This window comes from Cannabis sativa, chromosome 3 (genome assembly GCF_029168945.1).
Source record: "Cannabis sativa cultivar Pink pepper isolate KNU-18-1 chromosome 3, ASM2916894v1, whole genome shotgun sequence".
NCBI classification, from domain to species: domain Eukaryota; kingdom Viridiplantae; phylum Streptophyta; class Magnoliopsida; order Rosales; family Cannabaceae; genus Cannabis; species Cannabis sativa.
In genome coordinates this window covers 74,783,181-74,799,944 of record NC_083603.1, presented here as the reverse complement: position 1 = coordinate 74,799,944, position 16,764 = coordinate 74,783,181, and the positions used below count along the sequence as shown (strand labels likewise).

The window sequence follows — 16,764 nt, the reverse complement described above, 5'->3', positions numbered from 1 at the left end:
TCACATTAGTGTAAATCCAATAACACTGATGAAACAGGGACCAAGTCTTTTGATACATATGATCATAATCACATTCCACTGTGTTGACGATACTGTAATTGTGAATAAACATATGATCTGGATTTAACTGATTTTGTGTGTATGAATGTAATAAACATATCAAACATATTAAACCATTAGCATGTAAAATTCATGCAAACATCAATCACTTCAAATTTCTTATGTTGATAACTAATCAGATTGTAAAGAGTTTTATTTAGGGCATAAAACCCAACACGAAAATCACTCACAAGCTTGGGTTGATCAATCTTTGGGATTAGAGTAATGAGAGCCGAGTTTATAGAGTCCATATCCCGACCTTCATTCAGAATTTGTAGAGTACTTTGGATAACGAGAGGCCCCACAATGTCCCGATGGTGCTGAAAAAACATTGCAGACATACCATCTAATCCAGGAGACTTATCAGGAGCCATAAAGTGGAGTGTCGTTTCTACCTCTATAGCTGTAAAAGGCTCCAGCAAAGATTGGTTCATCTCAGGAGTGATAGCTGAATGAATGGTAGAGAGGACATATTGCAAAGCTTCATTATCAACACCATTAGATGAGAATAAATTAGAGAAATAATTAACAATTTCCCCACTGATTTCCTCTTCAGTATGAACCATTCCACCATTACTAGATTGAAGCTTTTAATTTTATTAAATGCATTTCTCGATTTAGCTCTGGAATGAAAAAAACTTAGTGTTTGAATCACCACTTTGAAGCCAATCTACTCTTGCACGTTGATGCCAATATAACTCTTCTTTTTCAAGTAACTCATCAAGAACTTTATCAGCATCTTCCACCCATTTCAAATGAGCAGTAGAGTTGTCATTAATATTATTCAAGTGAGATGAAGTCTTGTGAGCAGCAGCAATATCCTTCCCCATTTGACCATATTTTTTGCCATGCCAATCTTGTAAGGCAGCCGTGCAAGCTGCAATATTCTGCAGAACAGAAGCCGTGGGCTGTCTAGATGAGTTTGTGCACCAAAAGGCTTGAACAATATCTCTGCAATCAGTATCTTTGAGCCACATTTGCTCAAATCGGAACCTGATACGCCTCTGAGATGAAAGTACTGGCAGATTAGGCTGAGACACTATATATTCAATAGCTCTATGATCAGAATGGTAAAAGTCAAGATGGGAAAGAGTGGCTTTATTAAAAAAATCAGACCAATTGTTATAAATGAAACCTCTATCAAGACGTTCCCGAACAACATTCCCATGATGATTTTTGTTAGTCCATGTGAAAGGATCACCATTAAAATAAACAACCCTTAAGTGACAACGATTAATAGCTCCTCTAAAATTATCCATAAGCATGTCATCTCTAGGAGGGCCCCCAACTTTATCCTCATTTGAAAGTAATTCATTAAAATCTCCAAGAACCAACCAAGGTAAATTAGAAGCATTTGAAACAAGGCTGCTTAAAAGATTCCAAGTGTTGATACGCAAATGAGTTTCAGGTGCTCCATAAAAACCAGTAAAGTGAAATTGGTGGCAATTATCCGACGAGACTAAAACATCAAAATGATTCATTGAGTATGAATTAAGTGTTACATCAATATTGGCCAACCATAACAGCAATAAACCACCCTTCATACCTAACCTAGGAACTTCCAGACCATTACTGAATTTTAAACAAGAACAAAAACGATCAACAGAATTACAAGTCAATTTAGTCTTTATAAGGAAAAGTAAGTCGGGACGCTGCTCTTTTACTAGCAGCTTTAGAAATCTGAATGCCGAAGGGCTTCCCAATCCCCTGGCATTCCAGCTTATAATTTTCATGGCTGGGAGCGGGGCTGCATAGAAGCAACCTCCGCTGAACTAGATGAGTTTCCTTCAACTGAATCTGCAGGCTGATCAGAAACATGCTGTAAGGATGACCCCTCAACACAAGAACTATCCATTTTAGTACCACGACATCTCTTTAAAATATTGCGAAGGTTCTCAGGATCCATTTGTCGTTTAAAAGTCTTGACAAAATCCTTATTCCCCTCAAAAACTTTAGAATTCATCACAACTTTCCCTTTGTTCAAATTCATAGTAATTGGGGCATCAAAAGTGTTGGTAGGTGGACATTGATAGGTGGAATAGGATGGCAGATGAGAGGTATTTCCAGGTTGTAAAGGTGGCGGTTTGGATAGTATTTCAGAAGAAAAAATGGTAGAATGATAAGACGGGAAAGGCAAAGGCAATTCACGGCATTTTTCTTGATCTTTAGTTGTTGATTTTTCTGGTGTAGAAGACTCGGCTAAGGTTAAAGATTTTGGCTGAGGCTATGTTCCAATGGCCAAGTTTCGATGAGAGTGAAGAGCGAGAATAGATGAAGCAATGGTTTTTCTAGTAAGACGAGTAAGAAAAGGGTAAGCATTTGCTTTGGAAAAGTCACCACGGTATCGATCATAACCTGAAATTGGTAGCTTGTCTCCAATCATTTGTGGACCATAGGGCAGTTTAGGATCAACACCAACATCAACCAACTCCATAAACCTGATGCATTTGTCATAGGGGTGTCCCAGTATACCACAATGAAAGCAGAATACAGGCAAATTTTCATAGCGAAACTCTAACCAATGTTCATCCTTCACCCAAGGCAGAGAAAACCCCACATAAAAGGTTGAGTAACATCAATTCGAGCTTTGGTGCGCATGAAAGAACCCCATCCTTCATGGAGAGAGTCTTCGTGGACATCAATAAACTCTCCAACCCATTCCCAACTTTCTTAGCCAAGGCTCTCGATTTGCTTAAGAAAGGGAGACGGTGGGTTTAAACCCAAAACTGGGCAAAACAAAGGTCATCTCGAGTTACAGATTGCAAAGAAGAGGGAGATTGCAGCACTATTAGTTGATTCATATAATGCCACGACTCCCCAGTAAGAATTCTTTGATAATCCCCTTCACAAGCCAAAGTTAAAAGAAAGAGATTCAAATGCATCTCCGAAACAACAACTTCAAAACGACATTTGTTACTCCAAAATTCGCCCATCTTTTTGATAAAGGTGCTCGGATTAATTGAACTTGCAAGACACTTAGCCACCAGGAAAAATTTGGGGGATTGGTCGGGATCACAGAGATCAGCCTCTGAAAGAGAATGCACCACTCTCTCTTTCTCAGACAAACAAAGATTTGAGTTCATATTTTGAAGAATTGATTCAATACAAGTAGAAGAAAAAGAAAAAGAGAACAAAAATCTAAGGAACAAATCATAGAGACTATGATGATATTTATAGCCCAAATTAGTATCCAAGAAAGATATCATGGGGCTAGTAGGAACCAGCGGTTTCATCCGAAAAGAATGAAGGTATGGACAGTTAACCATGGACATGGCAGAAATGGGGAGAAGAAGTGGAAGGGAAGAACAGGAAACCTGGAAACTGAAAATAACTACAACAGAGAAAAAACCCCACTCGGGCAAAATTAATTCTAAATAAAAATTTTGTTATATTTTGTTGTTGTTTTGATGTTATTTTCATGTTTCTTTTATGTAGTTTTCTTGTTGTTTTCGTATTGTTTCTATGGAAAACTGTAAAAATGTAAAAAAATTCTGTAAACGTAAAAATATAATTTTTTTACAAAAAAAAATAGTACTTATGTAACTATCCCTTTTTGTTAAAAAAAAAATTTTAAATAAGGCCTAGCCCATTGGCATTTACAACCCTAACCCTCTTTTTATCTCATATTAAAAGTTCTCACTTTTTGTTTCATTTTACTGTGGGGTATAATTTTTTTTCAAAAATACTGTGTTTTTTTTTTCAAAAATATTTTGTATTTTTATACTGTGTACAATGTTCAGTTTTCATTGTTGTTCTACTATTATTTTTTAGGGTTTAGATACAAAATGGCCCTAAATTTGGTAACTAAGTTAGTAAATGTCCACTTTTTAAAAAAATTAAGAAAATGGCAAAATCTAATAAATTAGCTAATAAAAATTATAAAAATAGATTTATCACATATTTTTTTTTTTAAAAAAAATATATATAATAACAAATTAAGTTACATAATTTTTTTAGTATTGCATATTATTATATTGTAACAAAGATAAATAAATATATTAGATCATTTAAATATATACAGCAGTATTAGATATATCGTAGTACAGAAAATTAATATACCGTAGTAATAAAATTATATACCACAAAGAAATTATAACAATACTAAATTAATACTCAATATATATATATCATGCTAACAAAATTATATATATCACCATTAAAATATGAATACATACCAAAAAATTTATATACAATAAAATATAAACTAAATATCATATTAAATATAAATAATATATTATAGACAACAAAAATCATATACTATACAATAAAACGTATATACCTACAATAAAAAATAAAATAAAATAAAATAATATTATTAAAAAAAATTATATATATCATATTAACAAAATTATATATCACCTTTATGTATACTAAAATAAAAACTAAACATGCATTATCTAAAATAAAATGATATACTATACAATAAAACTTATATACCATATAACATAAAATATATACCTTACAATAAAAATATATATAATAATAACAACAAATAAAAATAAAAATATATAGGATGTTAATAAAATTATATATCATGTCAACAAAAGTACAATAGAAAATAAAACTTAAATATTATTTAAAAAAATTATATACCGTATAACAAAAAATACATATACCATACACCAAAACATATATACAAAAAATAATAATAATAAAAATATAGATTACTAATACATATATATATGTATGTATACTATACTAACCAAATTATATACCACAATTAAAATATATATACCATGACCATTGTATATAATAAAATAAAAATTAATTAAATATTATTTAAAATAAATAATCATACAATCAAAAGATATAAAAATAATAATTAAATATATGTAGCATGGCAATAAAATTATATACATACATAAAAATATTTTTATTATGCTAATAAAATTATATACCACTATTATACATATCATAATAAAAAATAAATATCATCTAAGAATAATAATATACCATACAACAAAATAGAAATATACCGTACAACAAAATCTATATACCAACAACCCAAAACAACTCATAAAAAATTAAAAAAATTGACATAACTTTAAAATAAAAAAGATTTTAACAAAACTAATATAGATATACCATAATGTTTAAACAATTTGCTTCTAATCTAAAAAAATAAAAAAATAAAAAAAAAATTTGAAATAAGGACATTTACTAACATAGTCTTATGATTTAGGGTCATTTGCTATATTTTTTTGAAAAGAGGACATAAACTAACATACTCCTATGATTTGGGGCCATTTACTATAATTTCCCTATTTTTTAGTTGTTCTACTATTGTTCTTTTTTGTTCTATTTTGTTGTTTTACGATTGTTTTATACAAAGATAGTATGTTTGAAAAAAAATTCGTGTGATAGTATTTTTGTAAAAGTTAACCGAAATTCCAGTATTTTTGAAAATTCCCGAAAAACTTTGGACCCCCAATATTGAAGTATAAATATTTATTAAATAAAGTAAATTGACCTTAAAAAGATATATGCTACTTAAATGTACACTTTTAATATTTTTACTGTGCATTTCACTATATATATCTTTATTATACTTATTGTTATCCTAATTTTTGTTCACCTAACGTGGCATAATCAAAACTGAAAGTACGTGAAATACAACCTGTCATTAACTAGACAAGGTTACCTTGCGCGGTACATCAGTTGTTAAGATTTTGAGATTGTCAAGCGAGATCAAACGAGAAGAAGATGACAAACAAAGGAAACCCTGGTCAGACCATACCTGTCCGGCCAATAAAACCTCACATGCCGGCCAGACCCTAAAAATAGAGTTGGCGAGCCAGCACATGCAAACAACTTCAAAGAAAGGTTGAATGAGTTGCGGGGTCCACACCGAGCCTTCTAGAAGATTCACAAGCTAAACTATAGTTACGGGGCAGATTCAACAACCCTTAAAGATAGAGATATTTCCTTAAAATATTAGTCCTATATTCTAGGGATTTAATTTTTTTTTTGTAATTTAAATATAAGATAAAAAAGATGTTATTTTCCCTATTTTAGAAGAGATATTTAGCTATTTGAATTAGGATGTTTTGTAAGCCCTACACTCTATAAAGGGCATTAGACTACATGAAAAGGGACCTTAATCTCATGTCTCACACGTATATAGTCTCTCACTCTCTAAGTCCTACACGTCACTTTCCTAAACAAGTCAATTTTCTTCATAAAGTTCTTGACAAGATCTCACAAGTTCTTGGTTTGTAACATTTTATTTTCACTACTGTAATACTAAAGAGAGCCATAGTTAGAAATTACAAGCTCTAAGCTTGTAATCTACATGGTATTATCTTTAGAGTAAATACAACAAAAGGGGGAATAGGTCATTACCCGTTCATCAAGGGGGCCAAACCTTTATAAATTCCTATGTCGTTTTTAATATTTATTGTTATTGTTTATACGTAGTGATAATCAACAATCAATAAGGCTCCATTGTCTGTTGACTAAATTTTTAGTCAACATTTTTGTAATATCTTGATAAGCTTAATTATAAATAATTAGGATTTATATTTATATTATGGGTTAATTGTTGGGATCTTATACCCTAAATAAAATACATTACAATACAATTTGATTGGTTATCAATAGAAGATTAGAAGTCATTTATGTTCACATGTAGTTTTCATGTTTATGGTTTAATGTGTACAAAATCTGTTAAGTCCAGAACATATAGTTATTCATAATTACAGTGATGTCAACACAGTGAAAGGTAATTGTGATTATATGCTTCAAAAGATAATGTCCCTTGATTCATCAGTGCACTGGATTTACACTAATGTGATAGTCAGCGATAAAGTATACTTACACCTTGGATAAGTGTTATGTTCTTTCCTAAACATTGGCAAAGTATGCTAGTTTCGAATGTATGGAGTATATATTGGGCTATGACCGATATTGATCTTGGTAAAGATATTATAATCTTACCGCTGTATCTTTCTAAGTCAATATCACTGGTTGATCTTAGATCAAAAGATCTTAATCCTGACATGGTTAGGTTCAATCTCAAGAGTGTTATTTGTGTTCTTTGATTTGTTAGTTAAAGCCTACCATTTGGTTCAGGTCGAACGTACATTTTGTTGGGTTTTATGACCTAAATAAAACTCTGTTTCAATGTAATCCAGATTATTCAATATCAATAAAGTAACAGAAGTATTTTTTCATTCATTTGAGTATGTTTTGGTTCACTTAATCAATTGCTTGTCTATTTGATTTATAAATTCATCCAAACCCCTTTTCACATACTTGATCATGTTTATTGTGTTGTCAACACAGTAGAAAGTAAACATGACTATGTGAATAAAGTATTCCTAGATTTATCAGAACACTGGGTTTTACTGATATGACAATCTACAACAGAGTTTACTTGCATTTGGAGAAATGTTATGTTCTTTCCAGAACATAGGTTAAAGTAAAGCTCAGGTTGGATGCATGGAGTATGCATTGGAATGGACCGATATTGAACTTTGAATTAGATTTTTGAAACTTAGCGTAAATATCTATTCAATTCAATATCATAAGTTGATCCTAGATCACATGATCGAAATCCTGATATGGTTAGGCTCAATTTCAAGAGTATTATTCGTGTTCTTTGATTTGTTAGTTAAGCCTAATCTTTAGTCAGGGCAATACATACATTTTGGGAACACGGTAGTGCGATTGAGTGGGAGCGCTAACATAAAGATGGAATCTATAGCTTCTATCTGGCGAATAGTAAGCAAAGGGTGATTTCCTTCGAGCTTAACCAAACGAGATAAATGATTGAGTACTCATTTCACTTAGTTGAAATATCATTTATACAGGGTTAAGTGTTTTAAGGATAAAATACATTGTAGGGTGTTACGGTAATTTAGTCCCTTTACAGTGTAAATCATCCATATAGAGGATCATTGATCACATTAGGATTATAACAATGGATAACTAATGATGTGTCTATATGGTGGAACATATAGAGCATTCTATATACTGAGAGTGCAATTCTGAGTTCTATGTGTGGATTCAACGAAGAATTAATAAGTCAGTGAATTTAAGTGGTAAATTCTAGATCTGCTTATTGGAAGCTCGGACATATAGACCCATGGTCCCCTCACTAGTTGAGATAATATTACTTGTAAGACTCATTTAATTGATTTTAATTAATCAATTAAAAAATTCTCAAGATAGTCTTGTCTATTTGAGAATTTATCACTTATTAAGGGCAAAACAGTAAATAGAGATTTTGAAGGGCATATTTATTAATTAGGAAACTTTAATTAGTTTCATTATTAATAAAATAAATGACAATATATTATTTGATAATTAATTTTAATTATTAAATAATTTGATTTGACATTTATGTGGTTGAACAAAGGAATTGGCAGTTTTTGACAAAACAGGAAACTATCAGTGTAGGAAAAGGAAAGTTGGAAAAGTGGCAAGTCTTGTTTCCACAATGCCTAGGCCGGCCACTTAGCTTCCCTTTTCCCTTTGATTTTTTCAATATTAAATGTCAATTAATTCAATCATAGCCCTAGGTGGTCTTCTATAAATAGAAGGCAAAAGCTTCAGAGTTGAACATAACTGTACAACTGATACAGAACTCTGAAAATTCTCTCTGAGCCGCCACCCTCTCTCTCTCTCTTCCTTCACTGTTTCGAAATCTATAAGTGCTAGAGTAGTGCCCACACACATCAAGTAATACCTCAATCATAGTGAGGAAGGCTGTGTAGAATTCAGAAACAACAAAGAAGGACTATCGGGCTCAGATCTTGATTATACTCTGCTACAGAAAGGAATCAAGGGTTAGAGATCTGAGTGGGAGGAGACATATATTCCGCTGCACCCAATGTAAGATTTCTGATACTCTTATGTGTTTAATTTACTATCGTTTTAGAAGTTCATATTTAGGTTGTTAAATCAACATACTTGTGAGTAGATCTAAGTTCCTGGTAAAATAACTTCCAACAACTGGCACCAGAGCCATGGTAATTGATTTGCTTGCAAGAAATTTGGACTTAAAACGATTTGCTTGTTTTTTGGATGGTATCATGTTGCTTTGAGTGTCATATTGATGTTTGATTGTTGTTTGTGAATTCTGGGAAAAATAGTTACTTTTCTGTCTCTGTAATTATTTTTTTTGGATAGTTTGGAAAATTCTAAGCAATTTACTTTTTTACAGAATTCGATTTCGATTTAATTTGAATTAGTTATGAATTTTTGAAAATTGGAAAAATCGGGGTGATGAGCACCCTCATCACGCGCGCGGAATGGCTGCAAGCAGCCTTCCTGCGCCGTGATTCCTCGGCGTGCACCCCAGAGACGCGCGCGGATGAGCATGCATGGCATGCCATCCGTACAGTTCATCTTTTTTTCAATTTTTTTTTTCGATTTTTCATGCTATTTCATGGAATTAAATTCCAATTTTTTGTGTTTTGTATGTTGATTTTTGTTTTTCAAATTTCAAATATAATTATCAGAAATAAATTAATTTTAATTTTTAAAATTAATTTTAGATATTAGTGTAATTTGATTTTGAAAATAGGAAAAATCAAGTTTTGCTTATCTCTTTTCTTATTTCCTTTAAAATTTGATTATTTTATTTTTTTTAAGGTCAGATATTAATTTTTTTTGGTAACTTGACCTTAATTAAAATAAGATCAAAATAATCATGATAATTTTAAAAGAGGAAATAAGGTATTTTTGTTAACTTTTAAATTTTGTTATTTTTTTAATTAAATTAAATTATAAAACAAGAAAAGGGTATGTATTTACCATTTTCTATTTTATTATTTAATTTATTAAATGACATGAAATTTAAAAGGAAAGTTAGCAATTTAATTTTGAAATGACATTTAGGTTACCCAAAACCTAATTTTTCAAAATGGTAGGTTTAATTTTAATTTTATTTTCGAAATAAATGTTTAAAATTAAATAAATCCTACATCCAACTATCCAAATCTAACCTTGTTGCAGGAGTATGTGTTTTAGATTGTTTGTAAGTTTTCTAAAACCTATTATTGCTTGATCTAAATTGCCTTGGTTAACTTGATGATAGATCCTATGATCTAATTTTAACCAAAGGTTCAATTGATGATAGATCAAGTAAATAATTTGTAACTGGTAATTTTTACAAACTTCTTTCATCTGTGTATGACCTAGCAACATGATAGGATCCATCCAAGTGTGTATGCCTGTGTGAGCCTATATGTTTAATTTCTGTTATAGATACATATAGGTTGTTGTTGCTAAATAAAATATCATAACTGATAGATTTTATTTAGGCTCATTTAGTAGTGAGCCTATTCAATTAATAAAAGTTGTTCATTTTAAGGTTGAATTCCTCTCTTTTGGGCCTTGTGTGAGAGTTGGGAGCCTTAGAAGTGGGTACGACATACTGGACCCAGCCCCCCCTCTCATGAACAACCCCAATTGTGAAGGCCCATTTGCCTGATTTGGATAACTGTGCTAGGTTAATTATATTAGTTTGGCCTAATAAAAAATTGATTAGCAACATAATTAATTTCATTCTTCCTTGAAATTAATTTAAGAAAAACATAGTTTGAATAGTTATATTCTGGAAAGCTATATGTATTTTTCTTGTTTTTAATTAAATATGGAATTATAACCATATAAATTCTTTCTGAATCTTAATTTTATAATTTAATTAAATATTCCTATTTAAGTTGAGATTTAGTTAAATCTATCAAATCAACTTAGATTTGAATATTTTTGAATTTCCTATTATAAATTAAGTTGAGGAATTTCGGGAATTGGTTATTAAGATTCTTTAGATATTTTTTAAGTTGATATTTTATAAATATGGGAACTTAAAATGGAATATCTTCTAAATTAAGTGGTTACTACTTAATTGGTAATATTTAATTAAGTCATTGATTGAAGAATATTTTAAGTTGGGTATTTAGATTTTTTTTTCTAAACAACTTAAATAAGATATTTTTCAAAATTATTCCATTTTTGAAATTTAATTAAAGTTTTTACTTTAATTTGTAATATTTCATTATTGAGATATGGAATATAAATGATTAAACAAAATACATTTTTAAATAATGAGCTTTAATCAAGAGAAATTCGATCTCCATTGTTGGTTTTACATAGCTATTGTTTTAGTGAGTAATCCTCCCTAATGGAGGAACATTCATTAGCAAGTTAGCGCCGTTTAATCTCGAAAGATAAGTATTCTTATATGTTTTTTTTATATGGTTCATGACCACCCTAATGGTGGCGATGTTGCTATATTTTTAAACGCTACGCAAGTATACGCAATCAAGTAGTAAAATCTCACACAGGTGAGGTCGATCCCACAGGGAATTGGATTAAGTACCACTAAATTATACTTATGATTCTATTCGGTAAATCAAAAGCAATTACAGTTTAAAAACAGTAAAATTTGAAAGAAATTCAGAAAGCTTAATAACACAGTTTAAAGTTTAGCAAGATGAGACAATAGGGAGGAGAATCCTGTTGTTGTTTACCCAAATTGTTAATGATTAATTACTATCCTATTCTTGGGGTGAATGACAGATTATAAAGTAACCTAGCTCCTTTCAGATCTTCTAGATTCTAAATCACATGTTATCTAATTAATTCCTTAATTAAACTAACATGAAATCAGCATTAAGCAATAATCTACTCGTCACATAAGTCATGTAAATACTTTCGTTTCACATAGAACATCGATTATCTTAATTTTAGCATTCTCAATTCTCACTTTTCAGATTTTGAATTGAGATCATGGAGCATGCACAAGGTGATCAATCTTAAACATGAAATTAAACACAAATTAAGATAATTTCACACACACAAGAATTGAGGAATGGTAATTAAACATTAACTAGGAAAACATTAAACAACAATCATCATCCTCCCTAAATGGGAAATTTAGTTCAGAAACAAATCCATAACCATTCCTATAGCGATATTCAACATTAATAAATTAAAGAGGAATAAAGAAAAGAACTGTTTAAGGGTGAATTCTGGATCTTCACTTGAATCTCTACGCTCTTCCTGCCGCTCTCAGCTGTGTTTTAGGGTTCCAAATCGCTCTCTTTGACTTCCAATCGCAGTTTTCTATTTATACTTGAAATTTAGGGTTCGATGGACGAAATTACCCCCGGTCCGTACGGGATCTCGCCGCGGCGACACTTCCTCTCGCCGCGGCGAGAATGTGCCAAAATTAGGCACTTTCGTTTCTCGTATCTCGCCGCGGCGAGACTCTTCATCGCCGCGCCGTATATGCAAAAACTCATAAAATGAAGTTTTTCTTCGGCCAAAGACGTTTTTCGTTGAATTTATGCACCCGAGACCTCTTTTACTCCAAAGAACCTGAAAACATAGAAAACAAGCGTAATTCCGTCCCAACACAGCTAAGAATGCACATAAATCGGATCCATAACATAGGCTAAAAATAGCCTAACAAACTCCCCCAAACTGACTCTTTACTCGTCCCCGAGTAAACTAAGACTAAACTAAAAAAACTAAAAATGATAGCTGAACTTTCCAACAATTAAATTGTTACCACCACCTGCACAACTTCAATCCTTCAATAACCAGAATTTCAACTTGCCAACTCTAAGAACTAAGTTGAATGTGCAGTTTACAAGTAAGTAATTCATACAAACATAAAGCATCGCAATTCCCATCAATATCACAACTGTTCTAACTTTCCAACATCCCACTAACACATGATCAATAAGTTTGAATGACATACCTCTCTCCACTAATGTTGACAAATTTCTACCTGGAATCAATAGGTCTTTTTCAGTTAAAATCACATGGCTTAGGTACATGGGTAGATGAGAAGTCATTTAGGCTATACTATACCATAAGCACTATTAACCAAGCAAGCCTAGACATTTATTTTGCTTTCTTTCCATATATCCCAAAAACAGAAATAAGAGATTGCAATTTTTTCTTGTGTGTGCACCTCATAATTTTCTTAACTTTTTTCAAGAAGACACATTTTTTTTCTTTTTTTTTTTTTATAGGCACAACACACAATATTCTTATTATTTTTTTTTCAATCTCTCATTCCTACACTTTATATATTTTTTTTTTCACTTACAGCACTTATCCCCCCCCCAAACTTGTTTCAAGGCTTATGGCATAACAAAATATGTTCAGGGTGAAAAAGAGTTTAGAATAACGAATTCAGCTCCGTGAAGTGGTGAAAAATTTTAAAACAGGCTAAGGCTCAACTTTGGGTATACTAAGGAAAAATTTTTTTCAGGTAGGCTTGAAAGGCTCAATCGATCCAAAGAAAATTTGCCTAAATCATTTTCCAAACAAAAATCATCAAGGATTTCGCTTCAAGAGAGTATGTCAAACAAATTCTATTCCATGTTCAATCAATCATTCCACAATCCAAATAGAACACAAGTGATATGTGAGAATAGCAAATGTTTTAAATCTACATGAATCACTTCCTAGCACACATCCAATTTAATTCAAACAGTTGCAAGTCAAGCACACAGTTATGTTTCAATCCATTGCACAAGTGAATAACAACAATTCAATCCATTTTTCAATTTAGCTATCACGCAAGACTAAAAAAAAAAAACTAAAACTAAACTAAAACAAATAAACGCGAAAAAAAATAGATTAAGTTCCCCCCCCCAAACTAAAATGCACATTGTCCCCAATGTGTGAAAATAAACCAGGATGAGAGAAACTTACCTGAGCCCCATCAGAAGGGATCAAGTCCACCCTTTGCATTCAAAAGAGCCCTCGCACTAAATGAAGAAAATTTACCACCAATAGTGTTGATTTCAGAGTTTTGCACAAGAGTAAGCTCACCTTCAGAACTACCACACATCAATCTTTTCCAACGACGCTGAATCGTTCGAAGTCGCTCTTTAGGCTTTGCTTTCTTCTTATCAGTTTTAACAAAAGAACCCTTCACCACCTCAATCTTGCAACAGGTAGGAATGTCAGTTGGGGCAAAAACATTAAAATTGACCTCTTCATCTTGGACTCGCAACTTTAACTCCCCCTTTTGAACATCTATTAATGCTCGACCCGTGGCCAAGAATGGTCTTCCCAAAATAATGGGAATAGTTGAATCTTCCTCCATATCAAGAATTAAGAAATCAGCAGGGAAGATAAACTTACCAACCTTCACCAGTACATCTTCAATTATGCCACGAGGATGAGTTAGAGAACGATCCGCTAGTTGTAGAGTCACTGTTGTGGGCTTTGCTTTTCCCAATCCTAGCCTTTTGAAGACAGACAACGGCATTAGATTAATGCTTGCTCCCAGATCACATAGAGCTTTAGTTTCCACTGAACCCCCTATAGAGCATGGAATATTGAAACTACCCGGATCTTTAAGCTTGGGCGGTAGTTTCTTTTGCAAAATGGCGCTACACTCCTCAGTTAATGCCACTGTTTCATAGTCCTCCATTTTTCGCTTCTTAGACAATATCTCCTTCATGAACTTCACATAACGGGGCATTTGTTCCAAGGCTTCAAAGAAAAGGAATGTTGATGTGTAGTCTTTTGAAGACCTCTAGAAATTTTGTAAACTGCTTGTCTAGATTGGTCTTTCGGAGTCTCTGAGGATAAGGTATCTTCACATGATGATCAATACTGATTGGTAGAGACTGTTGTGGTGGTGCAGGGCTATCAGTAGTTTTCTTTTCTATTGATGTTGGGGTTGGTGCTGATTGATCTTTAACTTCTTCATTGAATGGTTGTACCACATCAGGCCCATCATAATTCTTTCCACTCCTCAAGGAAATTGCTTTACATTGCTCTTTTCCTTTTGCCTCACTAGTGCTAGCTGAATTTCCTTGAGCTTGGTTTGCCACTTGAGTAGCCAATTGTTCCATTTGAGTTTCTAGAGTTTTAATAGAGGCTCTAGTTTCCATCATGAATTGGAGCAATAAATCAGCTTGGATGTTGGAGCCACTAGGACTTTGTTGTTGGTTTTGTTGGGGCTGATTTCTCTGCTGGTAGAACCCCTGTTGGTTGTGCCCATAATTATTATTTTGGGAGTAGTTCCCAATGGCTTTTGCTTGATCCATTGGCAAATTATCCACATCTGCCTGACACTCTGAAAAGTGATGGTTGCCTCCACATATCTCACAAATAACTTGGGCTTGTTTAGCTTGCCCTGCAATGATTTTAGTCAATGCCTCAACCTGAGCTGTTAACTTTGTGATGGCATCAACCTCTAGCACACCAGCTACTTTCTTAGTTTGACTCCTTTCAGTTGGCCACTGCTGATTATTTAGAGCCATCTCCTCTAATAGATCGTAAGCCTCATTAGCACTCTTTCTCATAAAAGCTCCACCCGCCGCATCTATTAAAGTTCTAGTATTACCAACCAGCCCGTTATAAAAGTTGTGAACCAGCATCCACTTCTCTATACCATGATGAGGGCATTTTCTGATTAGATCTTTAAACCTCTCCCAAGCCTCATGGAGAGATTCATTATCTTGCTGACAGAAGTTGTTTATTTCTCCTCGCAGCTTTGCAGACTTTGCTGGAGGGAAGAATTTAGACAGAAATTTTGTTGCTAAGTCTGTCCATGTTGCTATAGAATTTGGTGGCAAGGAGATCAACCAACTCTTGGCTCGCTCTCTCAGTGAGAATGGAAACAATCTCAGTCGAATGGCATCATCGCTAACTCCATTAACCTTAAAAGTTTCACAAAGTTCCATGAAGTTAGAGAGATGCAAATTAGGATCTTCAGAAGGGAGACCACCAAACTGAACTGAAGACTGCACCATTTGAAGGATGGCAGGCTTAATCTCGAAATTGTTTGCATCCACTGCCGGTGGCCTGATACATGACTGCACTCCCGTCAGAGTAGGGAGAATGTAATCTCTCAAGCTACGGCCATTAGCTTGATCTTCCACGGCACCTCCATTATTACCGTTATTACCCCCATTGTTTCCAGCATTATTGTTCACATTGGCAGCCATGATCTCTGATGTTTCAGCAGTTGCTGAAACTCTTTCTTGCCTCTTGTTCTTTCGATTCCTCCTGCAAGTTTTCTCAATTTCAGGATCAACTGGTAATATGACTGTTTGTCCTTGACGGCGCATGCACTTAGGATTCCTGAAATAAATCAAGAAAATATTGCAAGAAAAAGGTTAGAAAAATCAGCAAGAGAAAAATATACCAAATTAGAAGTTAGTATAATTTTATGTAATATTAATCTTTAACAATTCCCCGGCAACGGCGCCAAAAACTTGTTGCTATATTTTTAAACGCTACGCAAGTATACGCAATCAAGTAGTAAAATCTCACACAGGTGAGGTCGATCCCACAGGGAATTGGATTAAGTACCACTAAATTATACTTATGATTCTATTCGGTAAATCAAAAGCAATTACAGTTTAAAAACAGTAAAATTTGAAAGAAATTCAGAAAGCTTAATAACACAGTTTAAAGTTTAGCAAGATGAGACAATAGGGAGGAGAATCCTGTTGTTGTTTACCCAAATTGTTAATGATTAATTACTATCCTATTCTTGGGGTGAATGACAGATTATAAAGTAACCTAGCTCCTTTCAGATCTTCTAGATTCTAAATCACATGTTATCTAATTAATTCCTTAATTAAACTAACATGAAATCAGCATTAAGCAATAATCTACTCGTCACATAAGTCATGTAAATACTTTCGTTTCACATAGAACATCGATTATCTTAAT

The 16,764-nt window shown here is 32.8% G+C and overlaps 2 protein-coding genes and 1 non-coding gene across 3 annotated transcripts; 1 reads left to right on the top strand and 2 right to left on the bottom strand.

Annotated features, from left to right (window-relative positions):
- Window positions 1–716: 716 nt before the first annotated feature.
- On the bottom strand, window positions 717–1,832 carry LOC133036286 (uncharacterized). Its single transcript, XM_061112832.1, has one exon. The coding sequence runs from the start codon at window positions 1,830–1,832 to the stop codon at window positions 717–719; it is 1,116 nt and encodes a 371-aa protein (XP_060968815.1).
- An 11,909-nt stretch (window positions 1,833–13,741) lies between these two features.
- Window positions 13,742–14,558, bottom strand: LOC133035503 (uncharacterized). Its single transcript, XM_061111337.1, has one exon. The coding sequence runs from the start codon at window positions 14,555–14,557 to the stop codon at window positions 13,790–13,792; it is 768 nt and encodes a 255-aa protein (XP_060967320.1). The 5' UTR covers window position 14,558; the 3' UTR covers window positions 13,742–13,789.
- A 913-nt stretch (window positions 14,559–15,471) lies between these two features.
- Window positions 15,472–15,578, top strand: LOC133036365 (small nucleolar RNA R71). Its single transcript, XR_009687022.1, has one exon. It is a non-coding gene; the product is annotated as a small nucleolar RNA R71 (small nucleolar RNA).
- The last annotated feature ends 1,186 nt before the right edge of the window (window positions 15,579–16,764 follow it).